The sequence below is a fragment of the Anabas testudineus genome, chromosome 19, assembly GCF_900324465.2.
Source record: "Anabas testudineus chromosome 19, fAnaTes1.2, whole genome shotgun sequence".
Classification (NCBI taxonomy): Eukaryota; Metazoa; Chordata; class Actinopteri; order Anabantiformes; family Anabantidae; genus Anabas; species Anabas testudineus.
The window spans coordinates 13,465,969-13,482,550 of record NC_046628.1 but is presented as its reverse complement, the minus strand read 5'-3'; the positions used below and the strand labels follow the sequence as shown (position 1 = coordinate 13,482,550).

The 16,582-nt window shown below is 41.7% G+C and overlaps 1 protein-coding gene and 2 non-coding genes across 3 annotated transcripts; all 3 read left to right on the top strand.

The window, feature by feature from the left end:
• The first annotated feature begins 354 nt into the window (after window positions 1-354).
• On the top strand, window positions 355-468 carry LOC113156888. The gene has a single exon (XR_003298324.1). It is a non-coding gene; the product is annotated as a U5 spliceosomal RNA (small nuclear RNA).
• A 996-nt stretch (window positions 469-1,464) lies between these two features.
• Window positions 1,465-1,576, top strand: LOC113156977. The gene has a single exon (XR_003298408.1). It is a non-coding gene; the product is annotated as a U5 spliceosomal RNA (small nuclear RNA).
• Window positions 1,577-5,130: 3,554 nt separating this feature from the next.
• trim8b (tripartite motif containing 8b) lies at window positions 5,131-14,756 on the top strand. The gene is made up of 5 exons (XM_026351176.1): window positions 5,131-7,697; window positions 11,379-11,474; window positions 11,604-11,869; window positions 12,149-12,264; window positions 12,559-14,756. The coding sequence occupies exons 1-5, from the start codon at window positions 7,092-7,094 to the stop codon at window positions 13,260-13,262; spliced, it is 1,788 nt and encodes a 595-aa protein (XP_026206961.1). The 5' UTR covers window positions 5,131-7,091; the 3' UTR covers window positions 13,263-14,756.
• The last annotated feature ends 1,826 nt before the right edge of the window (window positions 14,757-16,582 follow it).

Sequence of the window (16,582 nt, the reverse complement as noted above, 5' to 3'; positions counted from 1 at the left end):
TGAATCTTCGTTTGTCAATATTTTTGTGGATATATTATTATTTCTTTACTATCAAATGTTTAAATTTACATTAATGAGATCAACGGTTACGGAAAATCCCAGCACCATCGATTAAAAAGTCCCCATTCCCATCATGCTTTGCGTCATAACGTGGAAAAAGCACAAAAGTCACATTTAGTTTTAAAAGTAAGTCCGAAAAAAGTTCAAATTAATTCACATTTGCAGCTACTTCCACAAAAGGAGTGAGTAATTTACCTTTGTTTTACTATTTAATGATTGTCTTACAGCACGACACCAGCAGTGACGTACGTGGTCCTATAAACATGAGCCACTGATTTCAACTCTTACTTTAATTCACTCTTGTTTCTCTTCAGATCGTATAAATCTTTCGCCTTTTACTAAAGATTTCCGTGGAGAGGAACAACAAGAGTTTTACTCAATTTTTTGATGCCCTGCTTATGTGGGGCTTTCTGACATTGTTAAAAATAAGTATTACAGCAGTTATATGATGTTATAAATCATTCTTAGTTACTGTAATAATCTTACAGAGAAATGTGCTCTGAAAATGAATTACTATTACGAAACTATTCCCTATTACTCTGGTCATCTCTTCTGAACTTATCTCTGTAAATAAGAAATATATAATGATCACAATTGTTAACAAAGCGGTAACGAAACATTCCGACACCAGTTAATGTCGAGTCTCGACTCCCATCATGCATTGCGTCACAGTCTGTTCTACGCCTGCAACGATGCATAAATTGTTTCAATCAGAGATAAAATAAAATTATATTCACATTGTTATGTTGGGTGTCTTGTAAAATTGTATGCAAATTATTGTACATTTAAATTAATCGTCTAAGAATAAAACCAAGCGGTAATGCTAACGCGAGGTCCTCGTTCCCGTCATGCTTTGCGTCACCAACATTGGGCTAAGTTTGGCCAATTTCACGCACGTTTTTCTTCACATCCTAAAAAATTCGCCCTTTTATCAAATATTTAAAAACACATAAGTTGAAGATGTTTTCTTGATGCACTGTCAATATTTAGTCCAGGTGACATGTAACGTTAGACAGACAGCTCAAGATTATTCAAGCTAACTTTAACCGCATGTGGGCTGCTAAACATTTGATAAAAACGAAATAAATCAATTAAGAGTCTTACAAAATAAATGTGAGTAAAAGGAAATAGTGCAGCAGTGCCTTTGTATGTGGGCGCTGACTTGTAGGAACGTAACCAAAATGCAATCCCATCATGCATTGCGCCGCTCCATGCGAGGCTAATTGAGGCCAAATAAATGTTCGTTTCTGCATCAAAGGTGCATTTTAATTCACGAAATGTTATGTGCTTCTGTTGATGCTTTGTTTAGTACGGTGCAGCTAAGTATACGATAATGAGTGAACCATCAGTTACAGTAGTATTGTAGTCAGTCTGTTCGGTCTCTGTCTGTCCAGGACTCAGATCACTCTTGTTTCTCTTCAGATCGTATAAATCTTTCGCCTTTTACTAAAGATTTCCGTGGAGAGGAACAACAAGAGGTTAACTCAATTTTTTGATGCCCTGCTTATGTGGGGCTTTCTGACAGCGTTAAGAAGAAATTTATATAAACATGAAATACACAAAAATCTGCAACATGTGTGTTGAAATGTCACATATGAGAAGGTATTTTCTCTGATTTCATTATAATAGAGAATAAAGTAATTAAAAGGATGTTTATATTATGAACAAATAAGCTAACTACTAACTATCATAACCATAAATACTTTATATTAACATCCAGCACACATACAAAGAGAATGAGCATCACAGTGTAGTAGGAGACCTCCTGGTAGAAATATATTTACATAATCAAATAACCTTTTTTTTGTTTTTGTTTTGTTTTGTTTTTTTGTGGCAAAGTCGTACCTGGCAGTTTATTGTAAACAAATATCAGAGATGTTTGTCTATGTCATGTAAATAGTCTGCACACTGTGCTTTAAGCTTTATACTGTATTTAATAAAACCCACTGAGACTGACCACATTGGTGCGATTTTATTCTGTTAGTGAGATGTGTAACTCCTGCTGTAATGAACAGAATCACTGACTGGGGATCAAACCAAAACTCATTAAAAGCATCAGTAGTTGCATGTTTTATCAAAGGATGCACATTGTACTTGACCTCCAGCAGAAAACTATCCAAAACCGGAACAGCTGAAATACATTTAAACCTGTTTTTATCTCAAGGATAGTGCACTGAAAAGTACATCTGCTATTTTGAGGTACTTGAATATTTTCATAGCTACCCTGTATATACAGTAATTAATATAAGTAATGTATGATTTGAGGCAGCTGTCCACCTCTGATACACCGGAAGAGATTTTGTTTGCTTGCCATAAATAGACCCTTTTCTAAAAGAGAACGATATGGAACAAAATCCACAGTCTCTGTTATGAACAAATATGTATTCAGATATATCTTGAGCTAAAACCTGACTTCAGTAGTTATAGTTAATTAAATCAAGTAGTATCAAATGTTTAAAGTTTTTAAGCAATAAATTATCTCCTGATGTTTCCATGTGGAGTTACAGTAGAAGAATGATAAGAAATACTGGGAGTCTGTATGAAAGGTTATATATATATATACATATATATATAAAAGCATACTGTCTTTCTAACATTATTCTAGGACTGCACTCCTCTGGAGATGCTCTCTCAGTTTTGGGGTCACAGCTCCAAGTGTTCTTACATTTTCATCCTCATCTTCCATCTTCAGTCTGTGCATGTTTGCATGAGACCCCGGCCTCTGTTGATCTTGTGCTTAGACTTTGTTCTGTTCCTGTGCTGCTATGATTGGTGCCTCTGCTGTCTTTAGTCCAGCCACTGGTTTTCAATCTCAGCCACTTCTTTCTCCTTTCATGATGTTTCCTGTTTTTCCTTCTGTTGTCTGGCGTATTCATTTAGGGGCCATCTTCCTGATGTACTCACAGCTCTTTGTTGCATCGTCATGCCCAGACCTCATTCGTGCCTGTCAGCTGATTCCTCAGGACTAGCCTTACTCTCTGCTTTCCGTGTAGCTGTGCTCAGCATCATCAGTTACCATGTTGTAGCTCTTAGAGGTGTGGATGTCACATTCAAATATTCTTTACAATACAGTGAAGTTGATCGTATTCATCTTTCCTTCAACTCAGACTGGTCCTTCTGCCTGATCTGCCACTGCACTGAGATTATGATGTTGACACCATCATGTGTAACAGCCAGTGTCTGGTGTTCATCAAATATAGTTAAAGCTGAACAGCACCTTTCAGATCAGACACAGTACCTCAGTACCACAGTTCCCAGAACCTCACGTCCTGCCCAAGTTTAATTTAGTCTCATCCGGCCTGAGAATCTTGGTCCTTATGGTCTCAGAGTTCTTTAAATGTGGTTTGACAAAATAAAAACACTGTTTTCCATCTTTCACCTTAAAAGCTTCTGTGTTACTGAGCAGGTCTTCACATCTCTGCCGAGGGCGTCTGAAGCTCTGTTAGAGCTGCTTGTTGGCCACCTCCCTTATTGTCCAATTAGCCTAGGAAGTGGTTTTGAATTTCGTCTATTACAGAATTATTGAGGTCAATGTGCTCCTGGGAACACTGCAAGCTTTAGAAACACTTACACACTTGCCCTGCTTTGTGACTCACCACAAAATGTTACTGTGAAGGTCTACGGAAAGTTCCTTGGATGTGTTTGTTTTTTGTCCTGACATGCAGTGTAAAATGTGGGACTTTATATAAACAGGGGTGTACCTTTTGTAAACTATGTCCAATCATTTCTCCACAGGTGGAGCCCACATCTGAAGAAAAATGAAAACAAATAGGAAACAGCTGGAGTGCTGCATTGTGAAGAATTTTCAGTTCTTAGTTTTGTTTCAGACAACATGTTTGTGAGGCCAACTTACAAAGTTGCTGTACTGTTTTTCTGCAACACCAACATGCACAAACACGTACGCTCGAGCTTGAGTAGTCAGGAAGAAACTCTTTGACCTGATGCATTCTCAAAACCCGTAACTCCAACACAAGACTGAATCTTAAAGCCAAGTCTCAAACCTCAAACAGCCATGGAAGTTGTGAGCACCAGCCCTCACTGCACTAAAAGTCCTGAACTAAAATCTGTTCACACACTGACAGTGGTGCCCTGGATGAGGAGGATGAGGATGATGATGAGCGTCCAGACCATTAACAGATGATTGCCTCCCTCCTCCTCGGTTCTCCCTCATCTCCTCCCTGTTGAAACGTGACACACATCAGTTGTGTGACAGGTCACGTGATGACCGTAGCGTTGATCCGGAAGGAGGGAGGGACATCCATGGAGGGGAGGCAGGGAGTGAGGACGAGGAGGGGGTCGCTAATGTTGCCGAGAATCTGTGTCAGGTCAGCTGGAGACAGCATGATTCAGACAGGAAGCTGTGCGGGTTAGCTTCAAAATAAACCTCAGAACAAAAAAATGCTGCTTTAGTCCCATTTTGTGACTCTCAGTCAAAGAAGCTAAGGTTACAACTATTAATAATTATTATTATTAATAATAATAATAATAATAATCAGTTACATGTTACTGGTAGTAATCTGAGCTTTATCAGAACACAGTCACCTTTGTATATAGTGACATATATATTGTTAAATAATCACGAAAAGATATGACTACAAATATGCATGATCATTACATAGAGATGCACAACTACAGAGGTGCAAAACATTACTCTCCTAGTAGAAAACCAAGAAATGCAAAATCAACGACCACAAACACAGAAAACTACCAGACACAAAAGAGATCCAAAGCTATCACAGATATCCACAATAACCAAAATAGACAGAATTACTATAAAGATGAAAAAGTGGCAAAAAGCAATTGCAAAGGCAAAGAAAACCAATATAAAGAGATGCAAAATAACTACAGATAGCTGCTAAATGATGACAAGGTTATTTAAATGGAAAACATGTATGCACCATATAAAAAGTAAAAAAAAAAAAATGCAAAAAGCGCACAAAGAGGTGCAAAATCTATACAAAGACACTTAAAATATGCAAAACAATCACAAAGAGACGCTAAATGACCGTGAAGACATGCACAGCCAAACAAGCGTTGTTTTATTTTGAAACGCCTCACCGGAAGTCTGGCGTTCCACTGGTTTCTTGACGCTGGTTTGGAGACTGGTCCAGTTCGCCAGCATTCCTCCTCTCTCTGAAGCCTGACCGATAGAGACGGAGAAAGAAAGAGGAGGAGGGGGGAGAGAGAGAGAGAGGAAACACAAATTATTATTCACAACCGTGTTGGATTTTATGAACCACGGAGTCGCCTCGCACCGGACGCACCGACCGGATCAGGCCACGGAAAAATAACCGTGTCGACGCCGCTGCTGTGGAGCTACAAGCCGGACAAAAAGACGCGATTTCCTCCTTTATAATGACGGGATTCTGCGTCGGGGAGCCTGTGTAGGTCTGCTGTCGAAAAGCAGCTTTGGTGAACCAGGCTTTTCACGGCGGATATTTTTTAAATGAGGATTTACAAGATGGCTGATGACAGCTAGCCCTAACAAGGACAGAAAAGCGACGTCCCCTTTAAGATTAGCAGGGTATATTTTTATATTTTTACTAGTTAAACACATAAACATGGCTGCTTTTAAACATAATGACACTCGCTTTTATTAGGGATTAGCAAATTAGTGGCAGTGTAGTGTTTATCTGTACCTGTGCTATGGTAGAAAATGGTGAGGTGACGTCTGAGGTAATTGACGCGATTTAATCGAGATAAGGAAGTAGATAAATATGTTGTTGGCCAAAGGCTGAGGCGCACATTAGTGATTAAGGTGGAAACTAGACAACAAAAGCTGATAGAAATAATACAAATCCGAGGGCAGGAGGTATTTGATGGATGTGTCGGAGGGGGGGAAACCAAATAGGCTCTGCAACAGCAACCAACATTCCTGCGGATCCTAAAACCCTTTGTTTTGTGCGCAGGAGCTGGACTCGACTATTAAAACGATTAACTATGCAGTAAACAGCCTCCAAAGGATGGCCTGGGTGTGATTTTGGTGTTTGGTGAGATTTTAAGGCCTTTGTTGTCGACAGAAAACTGCTAGAAAAGAAAATCCGAGGCCTTGTGTACAGAAATCGGAGCTGTGCCACATAGGAGGCGATATTCATCCAACAGACATGTCGCTTTTATGTCCAATTGAAAGGCTGGAGGTAGGTGTGTTGTTAATCTGACCTGATTAACTGTGTTTCTTGTCTACTGGCAACCCATCCCTGGTTGTATGGATAATTAAATCGCTGGTGGAGGCTCCTCGGCTACTTATTTGTGATTCAGCGGACAAAAGCATTGCGCTGCGTTGTGATTATTCACAGGCGTCCTTGAGGTTGTGATAAAAAAAACAGATTCAGGTTTTTTAAAAAGCTCTCTGTGTGTGAATAGCAATCAGGGTGTGGACTAGGGCAGTCCTTTCTCATGCTTTTCATGCTTCGGTTGTTTGCCTGAATTGGTCCACAGTCAATCATAATCCGACGTTAAAGTGAAGGAAGCTCAAGATAAGGGGCTTGTGCAGGCAGCAGAAAAGGATCAAGTGTCTTTAGATAGAGAGATTGATTCATCTCATTTTCCTATAAGTACCTGTGTAGACATTTAGTTTTCTGTGCCTTGTTTGCATTTCATGGTTTACCTGTGACTGGCAGGCCTTTTAGCTTCCTGTAGGCCCATAAACACACAGAGAAGCTGCAAAGGCAGGCCCACGGTGTGTGTAAGTGAGTGATTTAGGGGAAAGGAAAGCACCGTTTACTGTAATCTGTAAAACGTCAGCCCCTGCTGTTTGTGTTGAAATCACCAAGGTGTTGTCATCCTCGCCCCAAGCCTTCTCTGATCAATTTTCTGGAATTTGCCTTCATGCTGCAGCAATAAGCAATACTCGTCATCTGTCAGGGAGACTCATCTGATTTGGTCACAAGGGTAGAAACATAAGGACTGATCTTTCAGGGCGGCATCGTGTCTGTTTTTATCTTTTTCACAAGACTCATTTTGAGAGTGTCAGGTTTCCTGTGCTGAGACAGAGGCCTAGAGGTCTGGAACAAGTGGGTAACAGTCAGTGTATGCCTGCCTGCATCACGATGGCCTCTGACATGGCTGAGACGTGGAGGAACTGTTTTGAGGAGGAGCTCATCTGCCCCATCTGCCTGCACGTGTTCTCAGATCCCATCCAGCTGCCCTGCAAGCACAATTTCTGCCGGGGCTGCATCAGCGAGGCCTGGGCCAAAGACTCTTCACTGGCCCGCTGCCCTGAGTGCAATCATGCTTACACGCAGAAGCCCAGCCTGGAGAAGAACCACAAACTGTCCAACATAGTAGAGAAGTACAACGCCCTGAGTGTGGAGAAAGCCACCACGCCGGCACTGCAGTGCATCCTGTGCCGCCGAGGCCCGCCACTCCCCGCAGTGAAAGTCTGCCTGCGCTGCAACGCCCCGTGCTGCCAGTCCCACGTCCAGACACACCTGCAGCAGCCGTGCTCAGCCCTGGGGCACCTGTTGGTAGAGGCGGAGGCGGTGAAGGCCTGGACCTGCCCTCAGCATGACGAGTACAGGCTCTACCACTGCGAGGCCGAGCAGACGGCGGTGTGTCAGTACTGCTGCTTCGCCCGGTGCCACCCCAGCCACGGGCATGCAGTCACGGACGTGGAGCTGCGACGCAATGACATCAGAGTAAGAAAACTTAAATAATGTACACACGCATAAAGCAAGTACGCACTTGTTCATGTACTTCTTACTCTCCTCAGGGTGTAGTCACACTTGCATTGTGACAGAAACAAAAACACATAGTTTGACTTCACCACTTGCTCATCATGAAAGAGGATGTCAGAGCTCTTGCAAGTGGAGCTTAAATGATAGTCAGTTAATCATTTTTTAAGAGAAAATAACCAAGAATTCTCTTTTTCCAGCTTCTCAGAACTGAATGTTTTGAAGTTTTCTTACTCTTCAGTGAGTCTTAAGTTAATATCTGTTGGTGAACACAAAACAGAAAAGACGTCACCCCCTGCTCTGCAAAACTAAGGGCAGTGCAAAGTAAAAACAAATCAGTTAATTGAGATCTGTAGATTAATAATAATGAAAATCATCAGTTGCGGACCTAAATGCAAATATTTGTCAATTCAACGGTGATCAATAAGTGTGGAGTCAGGTACCAAAATGAGGCTTTGTGCAGTCATAACAGCAGCACACAAGCTTGTTTATCCACTTTCAAACAAATACCATGTTTTTATCATAATTTACCACATTAAATGGACATTTTTAGCTACGAAGCTTTCATGATCTGCTCACAGTTGTTAATACATTTACTAAATCACTTCACTCACTCCAAAACACAATTCCCTATTTTAAGAAACAAGTGCGTTTTGAGTGTTTTTCGGCGCCTGCGTTAGAGTCTATCTTGTGCATTTTGCAGTTGTGATCCACTCCAGCGTCCATTCTCATCTGTTGGCATGACAAACAATGCAGCCGAGTGTGGAACAATGAGGGGCCCTCAGTGGGCCTTATCTCCCCAGCACAGGTGCATCCTAGCTCAGGGATCGCCAGTTGTGAGGCGGGGGTGGTAGGGGAGGAGAGGGGAAGGAGGATTAAAGTGATTCGTCACTTGATTCTGCGGTCTGCTTGGGGTTTTTTATTAACCTCTTCTCTTCCTGGGGGTTTGGTGCTCACTGCTGTTAGTTTGAGCAGAGGTCGGATTGGTTTCCCTCCCCCGTTTTTTGTTCTTTTTAAAGGGGTGTGTGACAGTGCAGTTTAGTCAGAAGAAAACCATGGAGGCTTCACTGACGACTGACTAATGTGGTTCACCCAACACCCAGTTTAGATGTCAACTATGTCACAGTAGGGTGTATTTCCTGTTGGTAATGCTATGACTCGGCTTCATGTAAAGTTGATTTGGGCACAGGAAAGGCCATTGAGTGGGACCTGGTCTAAATTTAAAAACAGAATTGTTCACATCGACAGCTTTTACTACATCATCTACAATTAGACTCAGTGATAGGTTGAGTCCTGTTACAGACATCAGGGTCTATTTTTGACAAAATCATACGTAATATCAGCCCCAATTTGTCATTTAGCTGAATTTCTACTGTACTACACCAACTAGTAGGGAGACATCACCTGAATTGAGATATTGTGCCACTTTAAAACTAATCTTGGTATAAAATTGTCAGATTGTCATGTGTCTCCTAGCATAAATGCACCAAAAACAATAATTTTGATAAGGATTCCTTAAAATTCAACTCCCCTTTTTTATTATGTATTCAAATTTACCAACGATCGGCCAAACTAATATAATGTATGTAATGTACAAAAGTAATTATCTCATCTAATCTAATCAGTTAAAAAATAAATTTTAATTTACCTTAAAATTAGAAGTAATTAAAAGACTGGACTAGGGTAATGTGAAATAACGGCCGCATTAACCACTATCAGCCAATATTAACTCATTGTAGATCTGCACATTTTAATATTCTCATAACAGGATTTATTTCTTTAATTATCTTATTTTGTGTGACATTGATTTTCAAACACATTGACTCTAAACTTGTTTAGAGTCCTCGTGGTGGTGGTGGTTACTAACGTGTCCTCCATGTTGAATCTGATCAAGGAATGCAGAGTGGACCCCCACCCTGCCCTTCACAAACACACCACCCTGCAGCCACTCCCCTGCTCTTCACCTCTGTCACCCCCAGCACCACCAACAAATTCACCTCTCTCACTCACACCAGCTACTCCAGGCACGGACTGACCTTCCCCCTGGCTCCTCTCTCTTGCTCTGGTGACTGTGATGGAAAAGACACTGTGGTGAAATGACAGCTAAAGAGCACCCTCCCTTTTTTAATGCCCCCGTCTCCCCCACCCAAAGATATCCCACACATTTAGTCCTCCCCTCTGGGAAGCTTCGGCTTCTTCGACCCTGTTTTTCCCCCAGCTTCTGCTTGGAGCCTAACTCAATCAATCAGCACAACCAGGTCACAGTCCTGGATCTAACCATGCCAGCTCTGTGTATGTGTGTGATATCTAGGGCAGTGGCTCCCAGCCATGTGCCACTGAGGCCCAGAAGTATGCAGGTTTTCATTCCTATCAAATCAGCTGCTGTTTGGTTGGAATATCGATAATGATGATGATGATATATGAAAGAACCTTTGTCCTCTGGAAAAAAACAGCATATTGACCTATGGGATTAATACCAGATTGAGTTTTGTATTTCTAATCTAATACAGCATTTGTTGGTCCCTGTAATTTTCCTCTTGTACACACATTTTAACATTTTTTTAAATGCATTTTTGTGCAGATGTCACCAGGATAAAACCCTATACAAGATGGTGAACATAGCAAATATTATAGCTGTTTATCATAAGCATGTTAGCATTTAGCTCCATTTTCTTCTCTGTCGTGGGGAAGTTGGAATTTGTAATTTCCCAGTAGGAAATTTCTGACTCTGAAATTCACACACGCCTCATCAACCTTGAACTGAAAAACCAAGATGGAAGTCCCCGTCTGACCAGTGCAAAAACTTTAGTAATATGTTCTTTATTAGAAGTTCTGTCTCATTTGTATCTCTTTGAAACAGATATCCACACAGTTCAGTCCAGGTTGTATCTGTGGACATGTTGCTACAGTGCAAAATACTGCATGATGTGTTGTTATAAACTGACATAATTAACAAAAGATACCCAGGTTAGAAATGGTATTGTGTGGTAACCTGACATCATTCCCAGCACCAACCTCTGAGGTAAACTAAACGCACCATGAGGACAGCCTCACAGAGCAGATAGCATTTCTCGTTTGTCAAAATATAGACCACATTGGTATTACCGTAAAATTATCAGACAGAGAAACATAAGGGATTGTTGATTTCTTAAAGAGTCATTTATTATGTTTTTACTGCTGCCAGTTGAGCCAGTTGGGGATCTAAGTTTGGCCTGAGCAGGCGTCTGCTGTTGTTCACATGCCATCATCATCCCAGAAGTAACAACTGTTGCTACAACATTGCTGGAGCTCACAGAGTGTGGATACATGTTCGTCTTTTAGAAATCACAGAAAGTAGCAGGCGGCGGAGAGGAGGTGCACTGTGGAGAGAGTAGAGAGAGGAGAGCTGCTGCCTTTCTGTGCTCATTTATCTACCTCAGCTCCCCCAACACTAATGCAAACACAAAATAGCTGCTGGTTGCTATGACAGCTTCCCCTCCCTCTTCCCCCACAGGGATTGTGTGTTGGATGGAGACTAAATTAGCTGGTTCCCAGATTTTGATATCTCAGGCATGGGGAGGGGATGCTAGTGGCTAACAGAGGTCACAACTGCCCAAAGAAGACTAAGACTTTCTTTGTTTTGTGTGTCTGTTTCTTACCTCACAGCAAAGCCTGTTGAGACAGCAGGAGCGCGTGGAGGAACGAGTGCAGGAAATCGAAGAACAGCTTTGCAAACTTGACTCCGACAAGTGTGTGATGGAGGTATGCTATCCTAACGTGCTCCGTGGGCGCGACTACACCGATTCCACACCGTGTTATATAATACGAGTATATAATACATGCAATTTTCATGCCATTGATGTTCGTGCGTCTGTGTTTGTTTCGCTACAGGACAGGGTGTGTGAGCTGAAAGAGGAGGTGCGTCTGCAGTACCAGAGGATGCACCAGCTCCTGGAGGAAGATCTCGGTCGTGCACTGGAGGCTCTGGACCGGGCTCAGTCTCGGTTCAGCCAGGACAACACTGCCCAGATTTTGGCTCTGGGAGAGCAGCGCCACGAGGCTCAGAAGCTGTTGAGCTCCATCCACACGGCCTTCAGTAAGGCAGAGGAACTGAGCTTCATGAAAAACACCAAACCTGTTAAAATCCTCACAGACAGGTGAGAGAAAAAGAAGAAGAGGCCTTTATTTGTCTTATGTTACATGTACACGTTGCAATGAAATTTGTCCTCTGCATTTAAGCCATCTCCCTGGGGATACAGCACCCAGGGAGCTAGCATGAAGTGTCTCGCTCAAGGGCACACCTGGTGACAGAGACGGGGTTACCTGGATTCTTAAAATGTCCAGTTTTTTCCCTATGGTTCTCAGATATGCTTGTGATGTTTCCAAGCAGACCTCTTATCTTGAATTTCGCATGTCTCTTGGCAATTTTGTTGCAGGTCTCAGGCATGCGTGGGCAGCAGCCTCCCTCCGTACAAAGTTGGGAATCTAAACTCTAAGCTGTTCCTTTCTGAAATTTCAAAGAGAGAGAAGAGCTTGAAGAGAACGCTGGAAGGTAAGATCTTAAACGCACATCTTACACACATTTTAATTATTATTGATAAAATATTAATCCAGTTTTATTAAGTAGTAAACATTTTAGTGTAATAACAAATAAAACTTAACTTCGGCGTCTTCAATAAGCAGATAGGCCCAACACGTTCAATAATGGAAGCCAAATTAGTCGACTACTAAACTGCACGATGGACATTCTGCTGAATTGCAGAGTTGTAGAGCTTTCACTGCTCTGAAGTATCCGTGTCCTAACTTATTCCTCATCTTATTTCACACCTTTTCTCTTCTCTCTCAGCTCCCGTCACCCCTCCCTCAACCTTCCTGCAGTCTGTTCCTGCGTTTCCCAGCGGTCAGAGCTCTGGCTCTGGAGCAGAGAAACGGAAACATTCCACTGCCTTCCCAGAAGGTAACGGGAACGTCGGAAAAGCCGCCGCTCCGGGTTTCAAGGACTCCTCCTCCTCCTCTTCCTCATCTTCTTCCTCATCGTTAGCGAAGCAGCCGTACCTGGGCTCCGGCTCTGCCTCTGGAGAAGGCCAGTCCACCAATCAACAGCCTCTCGGGCCATGCGGCCCACCTCACATCAGTGAGAGTGGCGGCACAGGAAGCGGAAGCGGCTCACTCACCAACCACCATTCAGGCTCCGTGTTCGGCTCCTCACACTTTCCTCCTGGAGGCAGCAGCTCCTCGCACTCCTCCCAGCAGACCGTGCTGCCTCAGTATGGCGGCCGGAAGATTCTGGTGTGTACGATGGATAACTGCTACTGCTCCGGAGTGCCCTCTGTGTCGGGCCACCGCAGCCATCCCCCATACCCACGCTCGGGCTCTTTCCCCTGGGTCAGCGCCCAAGACTACCCCCCTCCACCTGGCCTGGCCTCTGGAGGTCCATCCATGCAGGGCTTGGCAGTGAGGGACTGGATAGACGCCTCACAGACACACAGACATGCAGATTTCTACGGGCTGTATGGACAGCCATCTACAAAGCACTACGTTACCAGTTAACAGAGTAGACACACACACACACACACACACACACACACATACAGACACTTGGATATAGAAACAGGTACCAAAATAGCACCGTTACCGACTTAGTAACCGGTAAAAACACAATGTAGTTATGCTATAGACACATAAAATAAATGTTAATATCCACAGGCACACAGATGTAGAACATGTACACACATTCGGGGGCAGGGTTGATCTCTTTGAGTTTTATTTTCTTAATTTCTTTATTTTCAGTCAGTGTTTCATATAGTGTATTATACGTAAAAAAGAAAATGCTTAAACAGCCAACCGCTCACTCTGGCACAACTCAACTTACCACTTTAGACGTAAAGTAAACAAGAAACAAGAGGCCTAAAGAGGAGAGGAGGACATGCATTGTTTTAATTTATAGAGCAGGACATGCATTGATAGAAAATAAACTTTTACTAGATAAAATCTCACGCCTCTTCACAGCTTCTTACTGAAGCTAAAGGGAAAACCGATAATACCAATAACAATAATGCAGTGTTGAGCTTTACAGTTTAGCTCCTCATGTTTCTCCAATATAATCACCCCTCCAGTTGTACCGAGGTCAAATGCCTTATTTTATTAGCATCATATTTTTCTCTGCTTGGCTGACTTACTTTGATAGATCTTTAAAAAAAAAAAAAAGAGGCTGCAGTTTCTTTGTGTCTCTCAATTTTTTTTTTTATCATCGTGGCACTTCTTCCTTTCTTTGCTGAGTTCAGGGATGGATTGTACGGCTTGAACACAAAACGCTCTTCCATGGAACACCCACAATGCACTTGTGGACGCCTTGTTATGCCTGGACTACAGATGTGGACCCACAAAGGGACACTAGAGCTGCGTCCTCTTGAGTTTTTGGGGATTTGCTATTCCTAGCACTCCCTTCCCGCTGCCAGGCTCTCCACAGGACAGACAACTGACAAAGACTGTTTCCATTTAGTAATTACTATGACTTTGTGTTCTTTGGTACATCTGTAGGTTTCATTCTTGTCTAGACAGACTCTCATTTTAGAGAAAAAATAAAAAGACAAGACTGGACAGACCAAACCAATCGAGCATCTGGAGGATCTGATGATGCTGTAATTGTACTTCCTGCAGGGCAAAGATGTCACTTCCTCTCAATAAGCACATGAGCTCTTGGCTTCCTGTTTGCAGCTGAAAGCATGCAAGGAAGCGTTTTTTTAAAGCACTCAAAAAGAAGAACAATGGTTGGAAAAAAACCTGTATGCAGTTTTAAAATGAGTGTATGAAAGAAAAGAACTGTGGGAGGAATTTTTTCATGAACTTTTTCTAAAAGACTAAGACTGGACTGCAAGATGTAAGCAATGATTCATCATCCTAAAAAAGAGCTGTTACAACAGTCAACATAAAGAGGAAAAACAACAACAACATAAAATTATCTTTTTTTGTAAATATTTTGTGAAATGGAAAAATTACAGACGTGATTTGGAGGAGGGTTCCAAATAAACGAACAAAATTAAACCAGTCTACTGTCAACTCTGTATGTGCAAATCAAATTCATTCATTTAAAGCATAACACATATTCTGGTTATTGTCAAGTCCACCTATGCGTCAGATCATCTCTCAAACATTTACAATTTTCCTACCCCATCTGTTCCACATAAACCCATTGGTTCATCCTGAAGATGTAAATCCTCACAAGCATTTTCCTAAAATGGCTGGGTACTGTACTACTCAAACAGGAGTATATAATGCATTTATTGGGGGCTGTTTTCAGCAGCAGATTATTAAATATTCGGTGCCAAAACAGCATTTGTGTCATAGGCTCAGATTAAGAGGCGGTGCTCATCGTTCGTGGTAGTGGCTGCACATGTTCCCCAGTTTGTAGCAAGGTAATGTCTGAAATTTAGTATAAAGATTCATGGTCCTCTTGGTGTGTTTTAATTTGTCCACTACCATTTGTTTTTTTATTTTTAAAGCTGCAATGTGTAACTTTTGGGATTCAAGCTAGCAGTAACATGAGTCAAAATCTGTTCATTCCATTGTCACAGTAAAAAGCTGCATACTTAGCTTTAACTATAGCATTTTGGCATACCGATAGTATCATTAAAACTTGTACAACTGCATTATTTTCCTGTTTTGCAGGGATATCAAGTAGCTTTTGTAGATTTGAAAGTCAACCTTTATTCAAATGAGATACCCTGTTTGATCAGCTTGTAGAACCACTGCTGCACTGTGTTTAGAAAATCATTATTTGGATGTTTCCACATTATTTTAGTACATTACCACACTACCGGCCTATAAACAGTTACTTTACACACTGTTTATAGTTTTAATGTTCTCTGTTGTGGCTGATAGAGATATTTGAAATCTCTGTTAGATCAGAGATGGAAACCAAACAAATATGGATTAGTGAAGAGAACTAAAGTCTCTGTTTACTGAAAACTATGTTTTGCTAATTAATTTCACTTGTCCTCGGTTTTCTGGTCAGAATGATGTGTGCGCAGCATTTGTGCAAAAAAAAAAAAAAATTATTGACAGAAATTTTTCAGTGAGAAGCTGCTTCTCAAGAATTTTTAAAATGTTAAATGTGCTTTTTATAATTGATTCAAACCAATTAGAAAAGTATTTATGTGTGTTAAACTTTATTTACATTTAAATTTAATTTTAATGATATAAGATAATACTAGTTAGAAAGACCAATTCACTGTTGTTTTTGGTCTTCTCATGGGATTTGTTGCACATCATTTTCAGCTTTGTTCTTCAATGTATGTCACTTTTGTATGAAGACAGTCTCAGCATTTGTTTCAGTTTGTTTTTCCACATCATACAGTCATTCCTATACAGTCATCTGCTTACTCTTCATATGACTTTTTTGAAAAAACACTACACCCTCCCACGTGTACCCATCACACAATCTCTGCGGTTCCCTCTTAAACGTGCACATAATCTGCTTGGCTGCCTTTTTCTCAGTTCGACAGTTCATCTGTTAGTGTTTTTATTTAACTTAAGAGGCACATTAATAGAGGAAAAATGCACTGAAACAAAACGTTAACTATCTCTGTGTCCACTTGGTGCAAACGGGGGCTCATGAGTATGTGTGGGTGGAGGCCCACAGAGAGAAAACAGGATGGAGAGAACGAGTCTTGAGATGAGTAGTCAGTCTGTGTGTGTGTGTGTGTGTGTGTGTGCTCCCCTCAGCCTGATTAAGCTCTGGTATTACTGCTTTTCCCTACCCAGCACTTTGAGCCTCAATCCCATTCACACTCAAGGGATGATCCACTTGTGTGTTTGTGTTGGAGCCAGTGAACAGGGAACGTGAATAAAAAACTATTTTAGGAGAGGAA

What these genes read in the sequence shown, in the direction of transcription:
- trim8b (XM_026351176.1), top strand. Translation starts at nt 7,092, where the DNA reads ATGCCTGCCTGCATCACGATGGCCTCTGACATGGCTGAGACGTGGAGG. An exon ending in TGCGACGCAATGACATCAGA is followed by an intron (nt 7,698 to 11,378) that starts GTAAGAAAACTT and finishes CTTACCTCACAG; the next exon opens with CAAAGCCTGTTGAGACAGCA. An exon ending in CCGACAAGTGTGTGATGGAG is followed by an intron (nt 11,475 to 11,603) that starts GTATGCTATCCT and finishes GTTTCGCTACAG; the next exon opens with GACAGGGTGTGTGAGCTGAA.